At 45.2% G+C, this 23,299-nt stretch overlaps 1 protein-coding gene across 4 annotated transcripts in view; it reads left to right on the plus strand.

Moving 5' to 3' along the window:
- Positions 1–23,299, plus strand: part of FXR1 (FMR1 autosomal homolog 1) — a 64,177-nt gene that overhangs the window by 22,493 nt on the left and 18,385 nt on the right. For all 4 annotated transcript variants that reach the window (XM_056565284.1, XM_056565283.1, XM_056565281.1 and 1 more), the window contains exons 5-12: positions 15,947–16,095; positions 16,420–16,513; positions 19,009–19,125; positions 21,096–21,266; positions 22,078–22,156; positions 22,271–22,380; positions 22,857–22,943; positions 23,035–23,242. In XM_056565284.1, coding sequence (XP_056421259.1) covers positions 15,947–16,095; positions 16,420–16,513; positions 19,009–19,125; positions 21,096–21,266; positions 22,078–22,156; positions 22,271–22,380; positions 22,857–22,943; positions 23,035–23,242 — 1,015 coding nt within the window. The remainder of the gene's footprint in view (positions 1–15,946; positions 16,096–16,419; positions 16,514–19,008; positions 19,126–21,095; positions 21,267–22,077; positions 22,157–22,270; positions 22,381–22,856; positions 22,944–23,034; positions 23,243–23,299) is intronic.

Here is a 23,299-nt window from a genome sequence, read left to right on the forward strand (position 1 = left end):
CTTCAGGTGTAACGGAGATTGAAGTAGGCCATTTAGCACTCCGCGGGCCCCTGGGTAAAAAAAACATGCAAATTAGCTCACCACACCACCTACACAGGTAGTGTGTCCTCCAAAACAGCTCAGGCTCCAGTTAAGAAGTCTCAGAACTGATTGGGATTTATGCCAAGCCAGAACTCTCTCCAGAAGGAAAGAGGACCCATCTACAGACAGCTGTTTCGGGGTGTTTGCCCTCGTCAGTACAGAGCAGGGTGATCTGGCTTGGCTGTGGTGAGTACCCACCCAGATCCAAGGGTCCAAGCCAGATCACCCTGCTCTGTACTGACGAGGGGCAGGTGGTGAGCTAATTTGCATGTTTTTTTTTACCCAGGAGCCCGCGGAGTTATAAATGGCCTACTTGAATCTCCATTACACCTGAAGAGGTGTCCTCTCCCTGAGGAAAGTACTGACCCAGTTTAAAGCCACAGGCCTCTCACCACAGCCAAGCTAGATCACCCTGCTCTGTACTGACGAGGGGCAAACACCCCAACAGCTGTCTGCAGATGGGTCCTCTTTCCTTCTGGAGAGTTCTGGCTTGGCATAAATCCCAATCAGTTCTGAGACTTCTTAACTGGAGCCTGAGCTGTTTTGCAGGACACACTACCTGTGTAGGTGGTGTGGTGAGCTAATTTGCATGTCTTTTTTACATATATATAGATATAGATATATATTATATAGTGAGAGATTGAATATACAATCATCTGCTTCAGTCTAGCTTAGTGTAATCTGTGATTATCTGCAGCAAATGGTGTTTGTCCAAAACACTTCCTTGATTCCCATCCCTATCCCTCTTTGATAGTCAACTGGAAATTGAGCCCTGAGTCAATCAAGCAGGAATAGGAAGGGGAGGGGGCGTGAGGAGGAGTTCCACCCTCAGGGACTTGAGACCGCCTTTTGTGACACATTTTTCTATTTTATTAAAGCACAGACAGATATATGAAAGGTACCATGGGGAAGATTTATCATTGCTTTTAGAGAAATTTTTTTTTTGTCTTTCTTGGCGCAGTTCAGGCGCAAGCAACATATTTAGCGACTTTTATGCATCTTTTGATATAGACACTTTCACTCTTTTTGCCTACCTGTGGAACTTTTTGACCATGCAGTGGTCACGTATCGATCATTTGCTGCTTTTGTCAAGTCGCTATTTTGTGCGCAAAGGTCCTTTTTTCGGTGCAAAGCTACACCACCTACCAGTAGGTGTGAGAATCACTTCTACCTTCTGCAATTCAACCTTTAAAGGGGGTATCCAGGAAAAAACTTTTTATATATCAACTGGCTCCAGAAAATTAAACAGATTTGTAAATTACTTCTATTAAAAAATCTTAATCCTTTCAGTACTTATGAGCTTCTGAAGTTAAGGTTGTTCTTTTCTGTCTAAGTGCTCTCTGATGACACGTGTCTCGGGAACCGCCCAGTTTAGAAGCAAATCCCCATAGCAAACCTCTTCTAAACTGGGCGGATCCCGAGAAACGTGTCATCAGAGAGCACTTAGACAGAAAAGAACAACCTTAACTTCAGAAGCTCATAAGTACTGAAAGGATTAAGATTTTTTAATAGAAGTAACTTACAAATCTGTTTAACTTTCTGGAGCCAGTTGAGATATATATATATATATATATGTGTGTATGTATATGTGTGTGTATGTATATGTGTGTGTATGTATATGTGTGTGTATATATGTGTATGTATGTATGTGTATGTGTATATATATATATATATATATATATATATATATATATATATATATATACACATACACATACACATACACATACACATACACATACACATACACACATATACACATACACAAGTTTTTCTCTATCGGATCCATTGGGGGACACAGACCTTGACCTTGGGTGTATGCTGTTGTTGCTAGGAGACTTGACACTAAGGAAATCAAAAAGTCGGCTCCTCCCAGCAGGATATACCCGCCTACAAAGCCTGAGATAATCAGTTTAAGCTTAGTGTCGCAGGAGATGGACACTAGTCTGGGTCGCAGTTTACTTTTGTTTTTGCAGCGGTTCTCTGCGCCGGCACTTCGCCCGCTCCTGTTCCCCGGCACTCACATATGCTTCGGGGATTGGAGCGGGTGCCATTATGAGCCGGCATCTTTCTTCCCTGCCGGGATTTGCGCCCTAGGGAGAGTTCGAATCTCTTCAGCCAATCAGAGCTGTGCGGGGGACTGAGGCCAATCAGAGGCGCTCCAGTCTAACCTGGCCCCTCTCTTCTGATCGGTCCTGCTGTCCCTGCTTTTCTCACAGCAGCTGCCTGGTGGGGGACATGAGGCTGATGAGATTACCATATTTTTTCCACATCCGCTGTCCCTCCCTCTAAGCAGATACCTGGGGCCCTGGTCGCCTACTATACTTGTAAGGGCTGCAACACTAAATGCCTGGGTCTGCTGAACCCACTTGTTCCGCATGCACCCCCTGACCCTCCTGGGATTCCTATTCAGGATGCTCTCCCAGACCCAGTGGGCTCTGCTGCCCCTCCAATGTGGGTGTCTTCCCTCTCTGTCTATTTCTGACTTGGCGCAGGTCTCCCGTTCCGTGGTGACTGCCTTAGAGAGGTCCTCCTTACACCGTTCCCCAATAGAGCATCGCTCTCCCTCACCCTATTTTAAACGCTCTCACAAGCGTAATAGGGGCCATTCCTTCTTCCAGAAGACGCTCCCTTGAGTCTTCAGAACGGCGCGCCAGGTCAGTGTCTCCCTCTTCTAGGGCTGCCTCCACCAGTTCTCACTCCCCTGGTGAACTAGTTTGAGGCTGCTTCTGTTTCAAGACTCAGAAGACCACGCAGACAAGACCGATACGGTGGACTCATTGGTTTTGGCCATAAGAGACACCTTTCACCTAGAGGACCCAGGAACTTTGGACACTGTCCCAGAAGTTTCCTTTCATCATGCCCGTCCGGCACACAAGATGTTCAGCTCCCATGCTGAATTTAAAGCCTTGCTAGAGTCTGCCTGGAGGCACCCTGACAAGAGGTTTCAAGAAACAAAGAAGGTTCAAGCGCGTTATCCTGGTGGTCCTTACCTCCTACGGTGGACCCACCAGTCTCCCGTCTATCTAAGACTACTACCCTACCTTTGCCCGATGCTGCATCTTTTATGGATCCAGCAGACAAAAAGGGGAGACCTTGGCTAAATTTGCCTTTGTGGCTGCGGGTTCATCTCTTCTCCCTGCCTTTGCCTCTGCCTGGGTTTCCAGGGCCCTTAAGATCTGGGTTTCCAGACTCCGCCAGGGCAATTCTTCTGAAGCTTCCTCGGAAGAACTGGCCGACTTAATTCTCCTGCTTTCTAAAGCGCGAGATTTTCTATGTTCTGCCTCCATGCAGTCGGCCCGCTGTGCTGCTTTTGCCACGGGTAACCTTGTGGCTCTCTGTACCTCCGCGTGGCTCAAAGCCTGGGATGCGGACGGAGCCTCTAAGAAGTCTCACTGAGCTTCCTTTTACTGGTTCTCGGCTTTTAAGTAAGCGCCTAGACGAGATCATCTCTGAAGCCACGGGAGGGAAGAATTCCTTATTACCTCAAAATAAGGCCTGTAGAACTACCTCCCGCTGTAAATCTACCTCCTTTCTTTCCTTTCGGACCTTTGGGGTCACGAAGGGGACCAGGCAGGCGCCTTCTCGGGACAAAAAGGCTCCCTTCTTCCAGACTCGCACATCCTGGAATTCGGATAACCGTTCGGGCCGCTTTGCGCCAAGGTGGGTACCCGCAAACCCACCTCCGCCTGAAGGGACTCCCCACCAGCAAATTTTTCTCTGGTGGGAGGTCGTCGGTTACTCTTCCGGGACATCTGGACCACGCAGGTGCAGGACTCCTGGTCAGGGATGTGGTGTCCAACGGTTACCGGATCGAGTTTGCCTCTCTTTCAAAGGATCGCTTTTTCCTTTCCCGAGCTCCACAATCTCCCTCTCTGGCTTAGGCCTTCTGGGGTGCGCTTCAGTCCCTCCTCATTCAGGGGGTCATTGTTCCGGTTCCTCCCAGGGATCGCTTTCGGGGTTTTTATTCCAACCTCTTTGTAGTTCCCAAGAAAAGGGGCTCCAGTACGCCCCATCTTGGATCTAAAGCTCGTCAGCCGGCATCTCCTCTTCCTCCACTTCCGCATGGAGTCTCTGCGTTCGGTTGTGGCAACCATGGATCAGGGGGAGTTTCTTTCCTCAGTAGACATCAGGGACGCCTATCTCCCTGTTCCGAAATTTCCGGGACATCAGCGGTTGCTCCGCTTTGCTGTCCCGGAGGGACATTTTAAGTGTGTGGCTCTCCTCTTCGGCCTAGCCACAGCTCCGAGGGTGTTCACCAAGGTCCTTGAGCCGGTGATCGGTCTGCTACGGACAAGGGGTGTCTCAGTGATCCCTTACTTGGACGACCTTCTGATCAAGGCTCCGTCCAAGGACCAGAATCTAGAGTCTCACCCTCACTCTTCAGTCCCTGTCTCGCTTCGGTTGGTTGGTCAATCGGGACAAGTCCAACCTACCCCCACTCAGTCCCTGGTTTTTCTAGGACTTCGATTCGACACCTGGTCCGCCCGGGTTCATCTTCCGCCGGACAAGCGGTTGACCCTTCTGTCGGGGGTTCGTATACTCAGGAACCTCTCCCCAGTATCCATTCGGTTTTGCATGGAAGTCCTGAGTCGGATGGGGCGGCCATGGAGGCAGTTTCCTTCGCTCAATTTAATTTTCGACTCCTTCAATTTGCAATTCTATCCCGGTGGGACAGGTCCCAATTGTCCCTCGATCGCAAGATCGTACTTCCTCGGGCATCTCGTCGCTCCCTTCTGTGGTGGCTCTGCTCCCCCTGCTTCTTCAGGGGCGCTCCTTCCTGCCCCTCAATTGGCTGGTTGTCACGATGGATGCCAGCCTTTCGGGTTGGAGGGGTGTCTTCTGAGACTGGACAGTCCAGGGCTTTTGGTCTCCCAGGGAGACACTCTTCCCGATCAACATCTTAGTGCTGAGGGCAATCTACCTTTGCCTGTTACATTGGGAGATCCTTCTCCAGGACCGCCCAGTTCGTGTCCAGTCGGACAACTCCACTGCGGTGGCATACATCAATCGCCAGGGTGGCACCCACAGTCTGGCGGCGATGGACGAAGTTTCCAAGATCCTTCTCTGGGCGGAGCTCAGGGTTCCAGCCATCTCGGCAATTCACATCCCAGGCGTGAATAATTGGGAAGCGGACTTCCTAAGCCGGTCCTCTCCCGGCCCCGTCCAGTGGTCCCTTCATCCGGAGGTGTTCGCAGAGAACTGCGGCCTCTGGGGAACTCCAGATGTGGCTCTCTTTGCATCCCGCCACAACCAGAAGGTTCCTCTCTTTGTGTCAAGTTGCGGGACCACCGTGCTCTGGCAGCGGATGCACTGGTAATTCCTTGGTCGGGGTTCGCCCTACCTTATCTGTTCCCTCCTCTTCCTCGCCTTCCCATGGTCCTGAGGAAGCTCAAAGCGGAGGACATTCCCGCCATTCTCGTGGCTCCAGATTGGCCTTGGAGGGCGTGGTACGCCGATGTTGCCCGGCTCCTGGACGATGTTCTGCTACGCCTTCTCTCTCAGGGTCCCCTGGGCCACCCCAAATTACCGTCTCTGCATTTGACGGCGTGGTGGTTGAGACCGCGGTACTAAGGGCCCGTGGCTTCTCAACTCAGGTGATTCGCACCATGCTCAAGGCACACAAGCCTTCTTTAAAGGGTCAATTGTCTGCCCTTTCCATTCTTTTCCAACACCCTCTGGCATCTGATTCTCATGTTCGGGCCTTCCTTCAAGGAGTGGCCCACGAGGTTCCTCCTTACAACTCCTCCTTGGGATCTTAATTTGGTCCTTGGCGCACTGCAGGGCGCGCCCCTTTGAACCCCTTAGGGAGGTTTCCTCCCTTTGTCTCCTTTCCTGGAAGGTGGCGTTCCTTATGGCAATTACCACCATCAGTCGGGTTTCGGAGTTGGCGGCTCTTTCTTGCCGCTCTCCCTTTCTAATTTTCCATCAGGACAAAGTTGTTTTTTGTCCGGTTCCTTCCTTTTTACCTATGGTGGTTTCTGCTTTCCACCTTAATGAGGATATCGTCTTTTTGTCCCGCTCCATCTCATTCTGGGGAGCGTTTGCTTCATAAACTTGATGTAGTACGGGCAGTGCGTACCTACCTCTCTCTGTTAAGTCTCCCTTTCTTCAATGTGATTCCTTTTTTTTTCTTTTTTTTTTTTTTCTTACGGACGGTCACCGTAAGGGTTTACCTGCTTCCAAGGCAACCATTTCGCGGTGGATAAAGTCTGCCGTTTCAGAGTCTTACCATTGCAGGGGGAAGCCCCCTCCTTTCAGGGTTTCAGCTCACTCCACGCGTTCTGTCGGAGCTTCCTGGGCTCTCCATACCAGGGCTTCAGCCTCTCAAGTCTGGTCGTCCTTGCACACTTTTATTAAATTCTACCAGGTTCATACCTTTGCATCCGCGGATGCTAGACTGGGCCGTAAGGTGTTGCAGGTGGCGGTGGCCCAGCCTGCCCCTTGATTGTTTTCTGTGCCCACCCTAGGGATGGCTTTGGTACGTCCCAAGGTCTGTGTCCCCCAATGGAGCCGATAGAGAAAAAGGGATTTTTGTCTTACCGTAAAATCTTTTTCTCAGAGGATCCATTGGGGACACAGCTCCCGCCCTTTCTTTGGTGTTCCGGTTTTGGTTACCTGTCCGAGGGTGTATTCAACAAATTTTTTGTTCTGGTTACCGCGGACTGGTCTTGGCTCTCCTACTGCTTGGGGACTAAACTGATTACCTCAGGCTTTGTAGGCGGATATATCCTGCTGGGAGAAGCCGACTTTTTGATTTCCTTAGTGTCAAGTCTCCTAGCAACAACAGCATACACCCAGGGTCAAGGTCTGTGTCCCCCAATGGATCCTCTGAGAATTTTTTTTTACAGTAAGACAAAAATCCCTTTTTTCCTGGAATACCCCTTTAACCTCTTGTGGACCACAGCGTCCCACTCCCCTTCTATGACATGTGCTCAGGAGCTGATCGCGGGTCATAGCTGGGTGGTCCTGGCGGCTATCTGCCACCAAGACCAAACTCTAATGCCAGACATCACTGATCACGATGATGCTCAGCTTTAACCCCTTAGACACAGCAATCAAATTTGATTGTAGCATCTAAAATGCAAGTAAAAATGTCCCAGCAGCTCTGTGAAAGTAAGCCAAATTCAGGACCCAGAAAAGTGTACTTATCTCCCGCACAAGCGACTAGAAAAAGTGTATGTGGTAGAGCTTTTCCTACCACAGCAGAGCTGCGCAAAATTCATCATCCTGCTGCACCTTCTTGATAAATAAGATGCACGCTAGTCAAACCCAACACCCAAATAAAAGGGGGAAATTAGCGCTACCGTAGACATTGATAAATCTGGGCCCATGTGTCTACGTGCCCTATCAGTAATTCATCAGTGTTAACATTTGGAATGTAATTTGCAATTGACAGATTCTGTTTAAAAATAAACTAGATAACAAAGAAGGAGATTTATCATTCTTTTCAAACATATGTCTTTTATATGACAATTTTTTGTAAACTTCCTTTTGCTTACATGCGACCTATAAAATAGTCACACGACCTTGGTAAATAAATTGCACGTAAGCAAAACCCTGGGAAACCCGCTTACAAAAGCATTTTTTTAAAGCAGAAAAGTTTTCCCTTATGTTAATAGCCGAAGTTTATCTACCCTTTATTACCAGTAGTAACCGCATCGGGTGACACCCTGACTGGCCTGCCTGGCTCTAAATAGCTGCACTCAAACTATCCCGCAACAACCCATTCACCCTCCTCAGAAAAAAATAAAAAATATATATATATATATATATATATATATATATATATATATATATATATATATAAAAAACATACTATGCCGCACCATGAATATGCGTACTCTGGAGGCTTTTTTGTTTAAATATGAGCCCGCATTTTGTGACTTGGTGAACAGTCTTGAGTTGCACCAACAGGCACATAAACAATAGTGAAGCCACACAAAAAAAATAAAATAATAAACTGCTCGGTATGTTGCCCACCCCAAAATGTGCATGAAGCTGTATTACTATGGATGAAGGAAAAATGTTAGTGCCATATATGGTTTATTTATGTATTCTGTAAAAATTCTTACACAATTTATTTTGTGCCTTATTCTATTTTAACACAACATTAATTTTAAAGTTTAGTGGGTATGCCAGCATGTACGTGTCCTAAAATTAGCAAGGTGTGCAGTGTGTATTTTCAACCATAAAATTTAATAGTTATTAGTTAACATTAATGTAGTAGCTTTGTCTCATGATGCAGAACAAGAACTGTTAAAGTGGCTGTTAATGTCCTCTTCTGCAGACGTATGCACTTTCTGTAAGCCTGGTTGGACCTGGAATACATATGCGACTTTTAAATAAAGATGCAACTTTTTTTCTTCATAAATAGAGACTAGCACATTTGATAAGTACATTACCACTGCATTCCTAGTTTCACATTGTATTAAGTGTTTTTGGGTTAGGTTATCATTGGTTCTTTGGTTGGTGTGTCCCTTTATTGTGTATGCAGGAGCAGTGGCTCATTCATAGAGTTGACTGTAAAATAATAGAGGACTGGATTTGCAGACTACACTAAACATTGTTGGGTTACCGGAAGAACTCCTTTAATAAGTTTCTTTAAGTGTATCCACAAACCATTTGAACCTGTAGTAATGGATGCAGCATTAAAGGGGTACTCCACTGGGGAAAAAACATTTTCTCTATCGGCTCCATTGGGGGACACAGACCGTGGGTGTATCTTGCTGTCTCTAGGAGGTGTGACACTATGGTAATAAAAAAAGTCAGCTCCTCCCAGCAGGATATACCTGCCTTCAGGCTCTGAGCTAGTCAGTTTAAGCTTCATGTCTGAAGGAGGTGGACATGGGCTGGATTCTCCAGTCCAGGTCTTCTGTTTTTATTTTCCTAGTATAGGGACGTGTTACTTTTTTAAATTTTTTTTATTCCCTTTTTCGTTTTCAGGTGGGGACTCAGGAACTGCGGTTCACTGTTTCCCCATTGCGAGTAAGGGGGCACAGACACAGACATTGCGTATATGCGCTGTTAACCCCCTCTTGCCAACGGTCAGCGTCTGAGTGGTACCTCATGGGTCCGGGTCCCCCTTTTTTCTCTGCTCGCCTCGCTCGCGCATAGCAGCCAGGCGTCATGCAGGGATGAAAAGCTGACTGAAGACTTCACTGAAGACTCCTTTAGGTTAGTTCTTCTGACTGAGGTAAGTACGTTCCCCCTTTTTTTCCACAGGTACGGACTCGCAACCTCTGGAGACCCCCTGTTTTGGCCCACCCTCAGTTTATGGGGCTTGATCCTACAGGGGCTGCACTATGCTGGGGGAGCAACTACACCTGAGGGGGCATATGTTTATAAGGCATGTGCTATTGAAATCTTTAGTGTGTGTGTGTGTGTGTTTGGGTGCACTACTCAGCGCCTTGTCAGCCGCGGCGCTGCTTCGGCTCGGGCGCTTATTCCCTGTACTTGCAGCGCCTTATACTCGACTGCAAGCCGGGCGCTTCAGTGCCGGCTTACTTTTACTTTCTCTTTCACCGGCAGCCTCTGCCGGCGTTCTTCTGGCTTCCCCCGAGCGCATATACAGCTAGGCAAGTGCGCTCGGGACAGGGTGCGGGCGCCATGTCGGTTCTTCTTCGGCCGGTCTGTAGCTCCGCCCACTGGGCGGGGGAGCTCTCAGGCGCGAAGCTGCGTCCAATCAGCACCGTGGGCGCGATTTTCTGTGTAGGGGTCGGTTGCTATGTGCCTTGCTTCAGGCACGCCCCTCCCTCCCTATTGGCTGTTTTTTTTTTCAGTCTATCTGGCTGCACGGAGCGAGTTCTCCTCACTGCAGCTGACAGGGGAAACAGAGTAGGGTGAGAAAGTGCCTGTCTTTTTTTTTTTGTTAATTTTTTTTTATTTTTTTCAACCCCACTATGTCCGTACCCAGGGCTGTTCCTCCCTCTAAACAGAAACCTGGGAATTCAGTAACTTTCTATATTTGTAAGCACTGTAATACCAAGATGTCTGGCTCCGCTGAGCCCACTATCTCTGCCTGCTCCCCTGATGCCCCTTCGGTCCCGGTGGGTTCAGCCGCTCCTCCAGCCTGGGTTTCTTCCCTGACCCAGTATATGGCTGACTTGACCCAAGTCTCCTGTTCGGTGGATGAGGCCTCCCGCGAAATGTTGTCCGCCTTGAAGGGGTCTTCCCTGCGCAGGACCTCAGAGGGCACGCTCTTCGTCTCCTCGTACTTCACGCTCCCACAAGCGTGCTAGGGGTGCCTCGTCTGACTCTTCCATTGAGTCTTCGGATAGACGTGAGCGTTCCCCTCGCGGGTCCCTCCCCCCCTTATCATCTGGGCACAAACGTTGCTCCTCCAGAGGACATTCTCGGAGTCGCCGCTCTGCCACGCCAGAGCCGCGTACCCGGTCTGGATCGCCCCCCTCCAGAACTGCCTCTACTCATTCACATTCCCCTGGTGAACGAGTGGACGAGGCTTCCGAACCGGCATCTGACCCAGAGGACCGCTCGGACTCAATTGCTACGGTGAACTCATTGGTGACAGCCATAAGAGACACCTTTCACTTGGAGGACCCAGGATCTTCGGATGTCAATCCAGGAGTATCCTTTCATCGTGCTAAGCCAGCAACTCAAAAGTTCAGCTCTCACGCTGACTTTGACTACATACTGGAATCCGCATGGAAACATCCAGACAAGAGATTCTCGGGAGTCAAGACAATTCAAGAACGTTATCCATTTGACAAGGACTTGGGCGCTAAGGTGGCTTCCCCTCCCTCTGTGGACCTACCAATCTCCCGTATCTCAAAGGCGACTACACTGCCTCTGGCAGATGCCACTGCCTTCAAGGATCCCGCGGACAAGAAGGTGGAATCTTTAGCGAAGTTCGCTACTGAAGCAGCTGGCTCTTCTCTTCTTCCCATCTTCTCCTCGACATGGGTGTCTAAGGCCCTGTCGGAGTGGTGCCAACGGCTCCATCAGGATATCTTAGCGTGATTCCCCCCCATCCCCCCCCCCGAGGACCTATCTGCGCTGGCTCTCCGATGCGCCAAGGCTGGGGACTTTCTGTGCGCAGCTTCCATGCAGTCAGCCCGTTGTTCTGCCTTTGCTGGTCACCTAGCAACCCTCCGCCGCTCTATGTGGCTTAAAGCTTGGAATGCGGATGCCGCTTCCTAAAGGTCTCACTGAACTTCCCTTTATGGGTGGCTGTCTTTTTGGCAAATGCCTTGATGAGTTTATCTCTGAGGCAATGGGAGGTAAGAGTTCCTTGTTACCTCAAAATAAGGCTCGCCCTACTTCCCAAAGGAAGTCTTTTTCCTTTCGGTTCTTTCGGACCTCTGGCTCCAGCAAATCGTCCGGACAGGTGCCCTTGCGGGACAAGAAGGCTCCCTCGTTCCGGGCAAGCCAGTCTTGGAAGTCGGACTCCAACCGCTCTGGCACTTTTGCGCCCAAATCGGGCAACCGCAAACCCACTTCTGCATGAAGTGAGGCCTCCACCCGCGGTTTCTTTGCAGGTGGGAGGTCATCTCTTGTTTTTCCGAGACATCTGGACCTCACACATTCAGGACTCTTGGGTCAGGGACGTGGTGTCCAACGGTTACCGAATCGATTTTGCTTCCCTTCCGAGGGATCGCTTTTTTCGATCCCGGGCCCCCCGGTCTCCTTCCCTGGCGAAGCAATTCCATGCGGCTCTCCAGTCTCTGCTTCTCCAGGGGGTGATCGTTCCCGTCCCTCCAGGGGAACGTTTTCGGGGTTTCTATTCAAATCTCTTTGTGGTCCCCAAGAAGGACGGTTCTGTGCGACCAATCCTAGACCTCAAGCGTCTCAACCATCATCTTCTCATCCGCCACTTCCGGATGGAATCTCTGCTCGGTGGTGGCGTCCCTGGAATGGGAGTAGTTCCTTTCATCGGTGGACATCAAAGATGCCTACCTCCATGTGCCAATATTTCCGGGCCATCATCGGTACCTCCGTTTTGCGGTTCCGGAGGGTCAATTTGTTGCCCTCCCCTTCGGTCTAGCCACAGCTCCTCAGGTCTTTACAAAGATCCTTACGCCAGTGATGGGACTGTTACGGTCGAAGGGTATCACCGAGATCCCCTATCTGGACGACCTTCTCATCAAGGCTCCAACCAGAGACCAGACTCAGGAGAATCTGAACGTCACTCTCCACACTCCGACTCACTTCGGGTGGCTAGTCAACCAGGACAAGTCAGTCCTCCAGCCTACCCAGTCTCTAACCTTTCTGGGTCTTCGATTCGACATGGCCTCGGCCTGAATTTGTCTTCCACCGGACAAACGTCTGGCCCTTCGGGAGGGGTCCGCTCCCTGCGGACTCAGGTATCAGTCTCCATCTGCACTTGTATGGAAGTCCTGGGTCGGATGGTGGCAACTATGGAGGCCGTACCCTTTGCCCAGTTTCATTACCGCCCCCTCCAACTGGCGATTCTCTCTCGATGGAACAGATCTCCTCTGTCCCTCGATCGTCAGATTGTTCTCCCTCTCGGGGTCCGTCAGTCCCTGCTCTGGTGGCTCCGCTCCCTCCTTCTTCTCCAAGGGCGGCCGTTTCTTCCCCTTCATTGGCAGGTTGTTACGACAGATGCCAGCCTGTCGGGCTGGGGCGGCGTGTTCAGGGATTGGACGGTTCAGGGACTCTGGTCTCCCCAGGAGACCCTTCTTCCGATAAACATATTGGAATTATGGGCGATCCTTCTTTGTCTTCATTGGGAGCCCCGTCTTCATTCCCGTCCTGTCCGCGTTTAGTCGGACAACCCCACGGCCGTGGCGTACATAAATCGACAGGGTGGCACTCTCAGCTCGGCAGCCATGGCCGAGGTGACCAAAATTCTCTCCTGGGCGGAGAGCAAGGTTCCGGCCATTTCGGCGATCCACATTCTGGGAGTGCTCAACTGGGAAGAGGACTTCCTCAGTCGGTCCGACCCCGGCGAGTGGTCTCTTCATCCGGAGGTCTTCACGCAGCTCTGCGACCTCTGGAGCGTTCCGGACGTGGACCTCTTCGCGTCCCGGCACAATCGGAAAATCCTTCAGTTTGTGTCAAAGTCCTGGGACCCTCAGGCTTTGGCAGTGGATGCCTTAGTGATCCCTTGGGCGGGGTTTGCACTACTTTATCTGTTTCCTCCTCTTCCACTCCTTCCCAGGGTGCTGAGGAAGCTCAAGGCAGAGGACATCCCCGCCATTCTGGTAGCTCCAGATTGGCCCCGAAGGTCGTGGTACGCCGATGTAGTCAGGCTCCTGGACGTCGCTCCTCTGCGCCTTCCGCTCTGCCCGGATCTTCTCTCTCCGGGTCCTCTTTGCCACCCCAATTTACAGTCGCTGCATTTGACGGCGCGGCGGTTGAGAACGCGGTTTTGAGGGCCCGCGGGTTTTCTTCCCAAGTCATTTGCACCATGCTCAAGGCTTGTAAGCCCTCCTCCGCAAGAATTTTTACCACTGTACTTGGCGGTCTTATTTTCGTTGGTGTGAAGCTCAGGACTTCTCCCCGGTGACCTTCTCTGTTCCCCGTCTTCTCTCATTTTTGCAGTCGTGGTTGGAACTGGGGTTGTCTCTCAGTTCCCTTAAAGGTCAGGTTTTGGCCCTGACTGTTTTCCATCGGCCCTTGGCTTCTAATCCTCATGTCCGGAACGTCTTGCAAGGAGTGGCGCACGCTGTTCCTCCTTATCGGTCACCCTCTCCTCCTTGGGAGTTGAATTTGATTCGGAGTGCCCTCCAGGGTGCACCCTTTGAGCCCCTTAGAGAGGGGTCTCTCCGCCTCCTATCTTGGAAAGTGGCGTTTCACCTCCATCCGGAGGGTGTCTGAATTGGCAGCTCTCTCCTGCCGTTCTCTGTTTCTGGTGATCCACCAGGAGAAGGTCGCTTTCCGGCCAGACCCTTCCTTTTTACCTAAGGTGGTCTCGGCCTTTCATCTCAATGAGGACATTGTCCTCCCCTCCTTTTGCCCGGCTCCTTCTCTTCCTAGGGAGCTCTTACTACACAAGCTGGACGTAGTTCGGGCTGTTCGGTCTTATCTCTCCATCACTTCTTCGTTTCGTCAGTGTGATTCCTTTTTCGTCCTTACGGAAGGTCGTCACAAGGGACAACGTGCTTCCAAGGCCACCATTTCTAGGTGGATTCGGTCCGTCGAAGATTCCTCCTTACAGGGTTGTGGCTCATTCCACACGTTCTATTGGGGCATTCTGGGCTATCCAGAATAGAGCCTCGGCCTCGCAGATTTGCAAGGCTGCTACCTGGTCGTCTTTGCACACTTTCTCGAGGTTTTACCGGGTTCATACTTTCGCATCGGCTGATGCTAGTCTGGGGCGTAAAGTGTTGCAGGCGGCAGTGGATCGGCCATCTGCCTGATTGCTTATCTGCCCACCCAAGGAACGACTTTGGTACGACCCACGGTTTGTGTCCCTTAATGGAGCCGATAGAGAAAAGGAGATTTAATATTTACCGTAAAATCTCTCGAAGGATCCATTGGGGGACACAGCTCCCGCCCTTTTTTTTTTTTTTTTTTTTTTTTTTTTTTCCTCCTTTGGTTCTCTGTCCGAGGGTGTGTTCAGTTATGTTTTTTTTCTTCTGTTTCTCGGACAGTTTTTTTTTTTTTTCCTTGACCTATTGGTCTCCTCCTATTGCTCTGGAACTTGAACTGACTAGCTCAGAGCCTGAAGGCGGGTATATCCTGCTGGCAGGAGCTGACTTTTTTTATTACCATAGTGTCACACCTCCTAGAGACAGCAAGGTACACCCACGGTCTGTGTCCCCCCCCCCCCCCCCCCCCCTCATGGATCCTTGGAGAAAGAGATTTTACGGGAAGTGTTTAAAAAATCTCCTTTTCTAAATCAACTGGTGCCAGAAAGTTAAACAGACTTGTAAATCGCTTCTATTTAAAAATCTTAATCCTTCCAGTACTTATCAGCTGTTATGCTCCACAGGAAGATCTTTTCTTTTTGAATTTCCTTTCTGTCTGACCACAGTGCTCTCTGCTGACACCTCTGTCCATATCAGGAACTGTCCAGAGCAGGATAGGTTTGCTATGGGAATTTACTCCTATTCTGGACAGTTCCTGACATGAACAGAGGTGTCAGCAGAGAGCACTGTGGTCAGACAGAAAGGAAATTCAAAAAGTAAAGATCTTCCTGTGGAGCATAACAGCTAAGTACTGGAAGGATTAAAGGGGTATTCCAGGATTTTTTTTTTTTTTTTTTTTTTTTTTTTTTTTTACTATGCTACAGGTGCTGGAAAGTTAGTGTAGTTCATAATATAGTGTCTGTATCTGTGTGTGATTTTCACCCCAATATTTATTTTTAACAGCATACAAAATGACTGTGGTCTCAGATTTTTCCCAGGTTGCAATGCGGCCGAGACCTGACTCGCTAGTCAGCTGATGATAGGCAGCTTGACTGCTTAAGTGGGTGGAGGGATCAATCTGCAACTAATGCAACAGCTGGAGGCACCCTGATTGAAAACCACTGGTCTATTCCTTGGATGCAGCTCATTTATGTTTCAATGGGTGGGGTGGCTGATATGTGGAGGGAGGAAAATGGAATTATGGGATTTGTAGGCAAAAAAGAAAACTCAAAACAGGAAATACCAGTTCGCAAAAAGCTAGCCACAGTGTTATGGTAATCTCACAACATAGCCATTTTGCCCTAAGACAAGTGCAGATCCTTCCTAAGCATGTCCATTACTGCCTGCCAGGTGTGTACTAAAATCCTCTTATGGTGGATAACCCCTTTTAAGATTTAGAATTAGAAGTCATTTACAAATCTGTTTAACTTTCTAGCACCAGTTGATTTAGATTTTTTTTTTCCAGTGGAGTATCCCTTTAAGACGAGCTTTGAATTGGTTTTAAAGTAAGTTTTCAATTTTTTCTTTTTTAGTTTTACGTTATTGAATATGCTGCTTGTGACGCTACCTACAATGAAATAGTGACGTTTGAGCGGCTTCGACCTGTCAATCAGAACAGGCCAGTGACAAAGAATTCTTTCTTTAAATGCATGGTGGATGTTCCAGAAGACCTGAGGGAAGCGTAAGTTGCCTTAATGGAATGGGATAACCATTTTATGATTCATACACATGGTTGGAAAAAGTTAAAATAAGACCTTTTCCCGGACATATGTAAACATCCCTTCTGTGTAACTGGTTTCAAATCAGTATATGTACCCTAACCTGAGTAATGACAAGTTGCTGTTTCTGTGCGAGAACTTAGGAGTTTTTTGTTTTGTTTTTGTTTTGCCTGCTATGATTTCTTTATAATGTTGGCCCTGTGAACCATTTCATGACCTAATTTTTGTTATTGCAGAAAGTCATGAAGTGTTATCTGTAATAATGCAGCTGTTGTGTTTTTATGCAGGTGTGCCAGTGAAAGTGTGCATAAAGAATTCAAGAAAGCCGTAGGAGCATGTAGAGTGTATTTTAGCTCAGAAAGTAATCAATTAATTATACTGGTAAGAATACGCTTATGATCAAGTAAGATTTTTAATAATATATGGGAGGAGATGTGATTTTTTTTTCCCACTGCAACCATACAAACCTCAAATGTAATTTTTCCAGTGCAGTTTAACCCCTTAAGGACCAAGCCCATTTTAACCTTAAGGACCAGGCCAATTTTATTTTTGCGTTTGTTTTTTCCTCCTCGCCTTCTAAAATCCATAACTCCTTTTATATTTCCATCTACAGACCCATATAAGGGCTTGTTTTTTGTGCGACAAATTGTACTTTGTAATGAAACCTCTCATTTTACCATAAAATGTACGGCGAACCCCCAACAAAAAAATTTTAGGGAGGAAATTTAAATGAAAACCACAATTTTGCACATTTTGGAGGGTTTTGTTTTCACACTGTACACTTTACGGTAAAAATGACACGTGTTCTTTATTCTGTGGGTCAATACGATTAAAATGATACCCATGGCTAGATACTTTTTATATTTTTGTACCGCTTAAAAAAAATCTAAAACTTTTTGTACAAAATCAGTAATCTAAAATCGCCCTATTTTGACAAACTAGAACTTTTTCATTTTTTCATATATAGGGCGTTATGAGGGCTCATTTTTTGCATCTATACTTTTTATCGATACCACATTTGCCTATATAAAGCTTTCAGATCATTTTTTATTAAAAAAAATTTGTTAATAAAATGTGACACAAAAGCTGCATTTTTGGACTTTTTTTTACGTTTCCGTATTCACCGTACAGGATAATTAACATTATATTTTGATAGTACGGATATTTACGCACGAGGCAATACCAAATATGTTTATAAAAAAAAAAATTTTACGCTTTTGGGGGTAAAATGGGAAAAACTGACAATTTTCATTTTTATTGTGGGAGGGGATTTTTCAACTTTTATTTTACACTTATGTCCCCATAGGGGACTATCTATAGCAATCCTTTGATTGCTAATACTGTTTAATGCTATGTGTAGGACACAGCACTGCTCAGTATTATCTGTGATCTTCTGGTCTGGTCTGCTCGATCTCTTAGACCAGAGCAGAAGGCCCCGGGAGATGGCCGGAGCAAGGTGAGGGGACCTCCGGCCGCCATGCTGGATGATCGGATCGCTTCGGCAGCGCTGCGGGCGATCCAATCATCCATTCAAAGTGCCGCAGATGCCGTGATCTGTATTGATCACAGCATCTGAGGGGTTAATGGCGGACATCCGCGCGATCGCGGATGTCTGCCATTACCAGCGGGTCCATGAACCTGCTGGAACCTGCTGGAACCTGCCATGTATGACGCGAGCACCGTTCCGATGCTCGCGGTCATACACAGGACGTAAATGTACGTCCTCATGCGGGAAGTCCCGCCAAACCAGGATGTACATTTACGTCCATGGTCGTTAAGGGGTTAAACTGTTGCCAATAGCAACCAATCAAAACGCAGATTTTATAAAAATTTTATTTAAAGATTTCTTTTGGAGAGATTTTTAAACCTTTTTTGGGAGGATGTTGGGATGTTTTTAGAAAAGTAGTCATGCTGCATACATTTGTTTAAAAACATTTATATGTCTACTTTGGTAAACATCCTTTTTTACTTTTTTAAAGAGCTTAGTTTAGCAGCAAATTTTCATTAAAATTACCCAAAAAAATTTCTGAAGTGCATTTGAGGGGCCTGTAAGCTAGAAGCCTATAAGTTGCGCCATTTTGTAAACTGCAATGCTCAAAGAATTCAAAACGGGAATAAGGAACAATGTTAAAATATTTATTACAATTTTTGTAATTGTAATCTTGGGATGACCAAATATATACATATATATTGTATGTATGTATGTATGTATGTATGTATTGTATTGTATTGTGTTGCCATGTTCTGACAGCCATAACTTGATATCGTTAAAAACAGAACACTGCGCAAAAAATGAGCCCTCGTATAGCCCGGCATAGAAAAAATGTTAGAGAGGTTAGAAAATAGCAAGTTAAAAAAGTTTTAAATTAGTAAAACATGATGCAAACTATACAAATTGGGTATTGTTTTAATCACGCCGACCTAAAGTATCAAGATTAGTTAGTTTGTCCGCACGGTTAAAGCCTAAAAAGAAAAAAAAAAACACCCCCCAAATTGTTTAAATTTGCTTTATTTTCTCCAATTTCACCTCACAAATATATATGTGTGTGTATGTATATATGTGTATATATATATATATATATATATATATATATATATATATATATATATATATATATGGAAAAAAAATTATATATATATTATAATTAATATAATATAATAATTATTATTATTATTATTTTTTTTTAACACTTTGGAGCATATGTTATGGAAAAATGAACTAAGACCTCAAAGTACAGTTGATCTTCCAAAAAACAAACCCTTACATGGGTGTGTAGATGGAAAAAAATAAAACTGCAACAATGAAAATTGGCCTGATCGTTAAGGTGGCTTATTTTTAGTGTAATAGTTAATATGGCCTTTTTCTTTATTTGTAGTCTGCAAGTGAAGCAACAGTGAAGCGGGTAAATATACTGAGTGACATGCACTTAAGAAGTATTCGCACAAAGCTGATGCTTATGTCAAGGAATGAAGAAGCCACCAAACATTTAGAAGTATGTTAATTTTTATTTCACGTAAACCTACCCTTTCTGTATTGTTTAAATCACTCGTTTGTTTTTCTGGCTACCCTTTTAAATTGCATTTTGAAAAATGAAAACCTCGGATGCACATTCAGCTAGCATAATACCACTTTCAAGGTTATGTACTCCTGGTCCCTTAGCTGTAGTGTCAGCTGTCTTCTCTCCTGGCCAGCAGGTTACTATTGTTAAAGGGGCACTCCGGTACCAGAAAATTAAACGGATTTGTAAATTACTTCTATTAAAAAAAAACAAATCCTTAAGCTGCTGAATACTAGAGGAAATTCTTTTATTTTTGAAACACAGAGCTCTCTGCTGACATCATGAGCACAGTTCTCTCTGTTGACATCTCTGTCCATTTTAAGAACTGCAATCTGTTGAAGTCCATAGATAAATATGGTTTTCATACTTAATGTTGGACTTTTTGTGCTATTTCTCTTTGGCCTTTTTTTTTTTCTTCCATACTACCATTGTGTTTTCCTTCTTAAATGGAAACCCTGATACAGCACAATGTCTGTTGGAGAATGGACAGTGACACTAAATAATGGACCACATTGGCTTTATAATAGGGTTCTGCGATGTCTGCTGTTTTGACAGGAATAATTTTACTTCTCTTCCTCATGTCAGATGTAAGAGCCTCTAATGGAAATATGAACACAGCCCTATTCCTGTTAAAAATAAAATAAAAAGATAAAAGAAAATAGTTTTTTACTGTTTTCTCTGTCAATAGGCCATGTCCTTATACAGTGACACACTATGCACCAGTGACTTGGGAGCAACTTACTTCTCTGCTCCAGAATTTTTATTTTGAGAACATTCCAATTTATTTAGCACTTTAAGATTCCATTTCTATAAGAAACTGCAATGCTTTGCTGTATGATGGATATCGCCAAGCTTAACGGACCCCATTGATTTTTGATGGAAATTGGGGGAGATTTATCAAAACCTGCACAAATGAAATGTTGCCTGTAGCAAGGGGTGGGTTGGGGGATGCAGGTTTTTTTTTTCTGCATAAAACTGTTAGAAATTCAATAAAGATCTGAATGAAATATATACGCACAGCTAAAGGAAATTATCTTTTATATAGCTGTAAAGTGTAATCTTTGCAGAGCACATACCCTGGGTGTAGACGATTCATCACATTCCCTTCCCCTCAACTCTCAGAAAGCTGGTAGCAATTCCCTTTGTGATCTGCTGTGATTGGCACACACCTCCTTCATCTATACTCATTGGGGGATATTTATCAAAGTTGTCTATGTCCCGCATCAATATAGACCAAACTACAGAATGTTAGTCTGGTCTATTGTGCACCCAATTTATCAAATGGCACACAGCTCTTGATAAATTTTGTGCACAGACTGCATGATCTATGGTTTAGTCTATATTTAAACCTGCTCCAACATGGTCTGACATTTTGGCGTACTTTCAGCCTATGCGACTTGTCGCTGAAAAGTCGCTTTTGATAAATTCAGCACCAATGCATTTTCCAATGCATTTCAGTCTAAAATAGACTTGCATGCATCATGTTCTAAAAATCCTCTAGAGCAAAAGTCGCAGAAAAGTCGCACATATTTAGACTGCGACTTTCTGTGCGACAAATTTAGACAAGAAAAACCAGTCTAAATCCTTTGATAAATCTCCCCCATTGCTTCTATAAACCAAGTGACCTGCTCAGCTCTCTGAAGGCAGCTCACACAAGAAACTAGCGCAGGGGTTGGTGGTTTAAGTTTTCTGCAGCTCCATGCACAAACTAGAAAGTACCTGGATTTCTATGGCTGCTTATGGGGGCTATGGGGGTCAGACTTTGAAACAACTTTTTTATATCAAATGTGGTGTAGCCTGTGGAGATCTGAATATAGCCTAAGAGATATCTTAGGGGAACTAAAAGGTCTTCTACAAAGCAATAAAACAATACCACTTAACCATTTTTAACATTTCTTTTGTAGTGTACAAAACAGCTTGCCGCAGCATTTCATGAGGAATTTGTTGTTAGAGAAGATTTAATGGGGCTCGCAATAGGTACTCATGGAAACAACATCCAGCAAGCCAGGAAAGTTCCTGGTATTACAGCTATTGAATTAGAAGAAGACAGTGGAACCTTTCGAATCTATGGAGAGGTTAGTTTATTATTGCTTGTTTTAATATATGCAGCCGCTTCCGTTGTTACTAAAGCACAGTATGTCTTGTAGATTACTTTGGAATATATATATATATATATATATATATATATATATATATATATATATATATATATAATATATTACATCTCCCTAGTTATCTGATTAGCTCTTTAAACACCTGATTAACAGACTATGTTGCTGGGGAAATCTGTTTTAATTGAATTTGCATTGACTGTAGTGTTACTATTGGCTATTTGGCTATTCAAATTTCTAACTCTGATGGGGATCTCTTAGAACATTCTTTCTTGGGGTTTGTATATCTTTTCCAAATGAGGCAGCCCATTAAATCACAAAACTGCAAATATACAGGCAGGAGAACCCAGTCTTCATTTTCCTATTAGATGCATGTTTATTAGAGAGAAAGGAAAAACATTTAGAATCCTGTACTGACCCATTTTCTTTCCATGGCATCTGGAACCAGAAGTGCCCTAAACCTAAAATACATAACGGCAGAATTGCTTTTTTATTCTCGGCTTGCCTCCCCAAAAAATGGGGGAAAAAAAAGTAAAATGGCAATCCTGAAACTTTTCAACACCTTTCTGCAAATTTTTTTAGGGTTTCTATTCTGCAAAAGATAGTAAAGCAAAAAAATTTAAAATTTGGTATTATTGTAATTGTACTGACCCTCAAGATAGTTAACATGTCATTTATACAGAAAAGTAAACGCCCAAAAAAAAAAAAAAAAATGGTGGTGTCAGCTGTAACCATATGCTCCTATTTTTTGTGTGACCTTGTCTTCTGTTTTTAGAGTGCTGAAGCAGTCAAAAAAGCACGAAGTTACTTGGAGTTTGTTGAAGATTTTATTCAGGTGCCCAGAAATCTAGTTGGTAAGACTTTACTATATGATTTTAATGGTACTCTTAAATTTAGGTTGTGTTGACATTTGTTAAATGTGTAGATTGTTTGGTTTTTAAGTGCTTGTTTGACATTCTTTTATACAGGGAAAGTTATTGGTAAAAATGGAAAAGTCATTCAAGAGATTGTGGATAAATCTGGCGTTGTAAGAGTGAGAATTGAGGGAGATAATGAAACGAAGTTACCCCGTGAAGATGTAAGTTTCCTCATTATCACATAATTAATTAAAAGCTGTGGCCTTCAATGCGTACCTGTCAGATCCCACCCACAAAAATGATGTTGCTCAGTACCAAATCCTGACCATGTATATCTAATTTTTATACCTCTGTCACCTATATTTATTATAAATATCCCTCTTTTCATTAGCTCACATTGTTAGAAATCCTCTAAGGGGAAGGGGGGGGGGATTCCAGGACTGGTTAGTGTCAAAGAAGAAATGGGCACCACTAGTGGTGGGATTTTCTGGAGTCGTTTTCTTTATTAAATATTTAAAAAAAAAATTAAACAACCAAAATACAAAAGTTCTTTCATTTTCATTAGTAACAACATATAAAAAGTTTTTGGATCTGACAGTGCCCCTTTAAATGTGTCTCTTGCCCCATATTTTTTCTGAACATACAATGCTTGTCATTTACCCTTTGTTTTACCAATGGTTTTGTTTAATTTGTACAGGGTATGGTTCCATTTGTTTTTGTTGGAACGAAGGAAAGCATTGGAAATGTCCAGGTTCTTCTAGAATATCACATTGCATACCTAAAAGTAAGTTTAGGCTGTTTGTACAAATTTTAGACCACTACAGTGTTTTATATTAAAAAAAGATAACCTATCACAATTTTGTCAACATTTTTAGGAGGTAGAGCAGTTAAGACTCGAAAGACTTCAAATTGATGAACAGCTTCGTCAAATTGGTATGGGTTTCCGACCATCTTCAAGCCGTGGCACAGAGAAGGAAAAGGGTTACGCAACTGATGAAAGTACTGCCTCATCTGTACGTGGAAGCAGGTCCTACAGTGGAAGGGGCCGAGGTCGTAGAGGACCCAATTACACATCTGGTTATGGTATGCAACAGCCACTACCAAATTGCTTCTGGTGATGGTGGTGTTAGATCCTGGTAC

The sequence above is a fragment of the Hyla sarda genome, chromosome 3 (assembly GCF_029499605.1).
Source record: "Hyla sarda isolate aHylSar1 chromosome 3, aHylSar1.hap1, whole genome shotgun sequence".
Lineage (NCBI taxonomy): Eukaryota > Metazoa > Chordata > Amphibia > Anura > Hylidae > Hyla > Hyla sarda.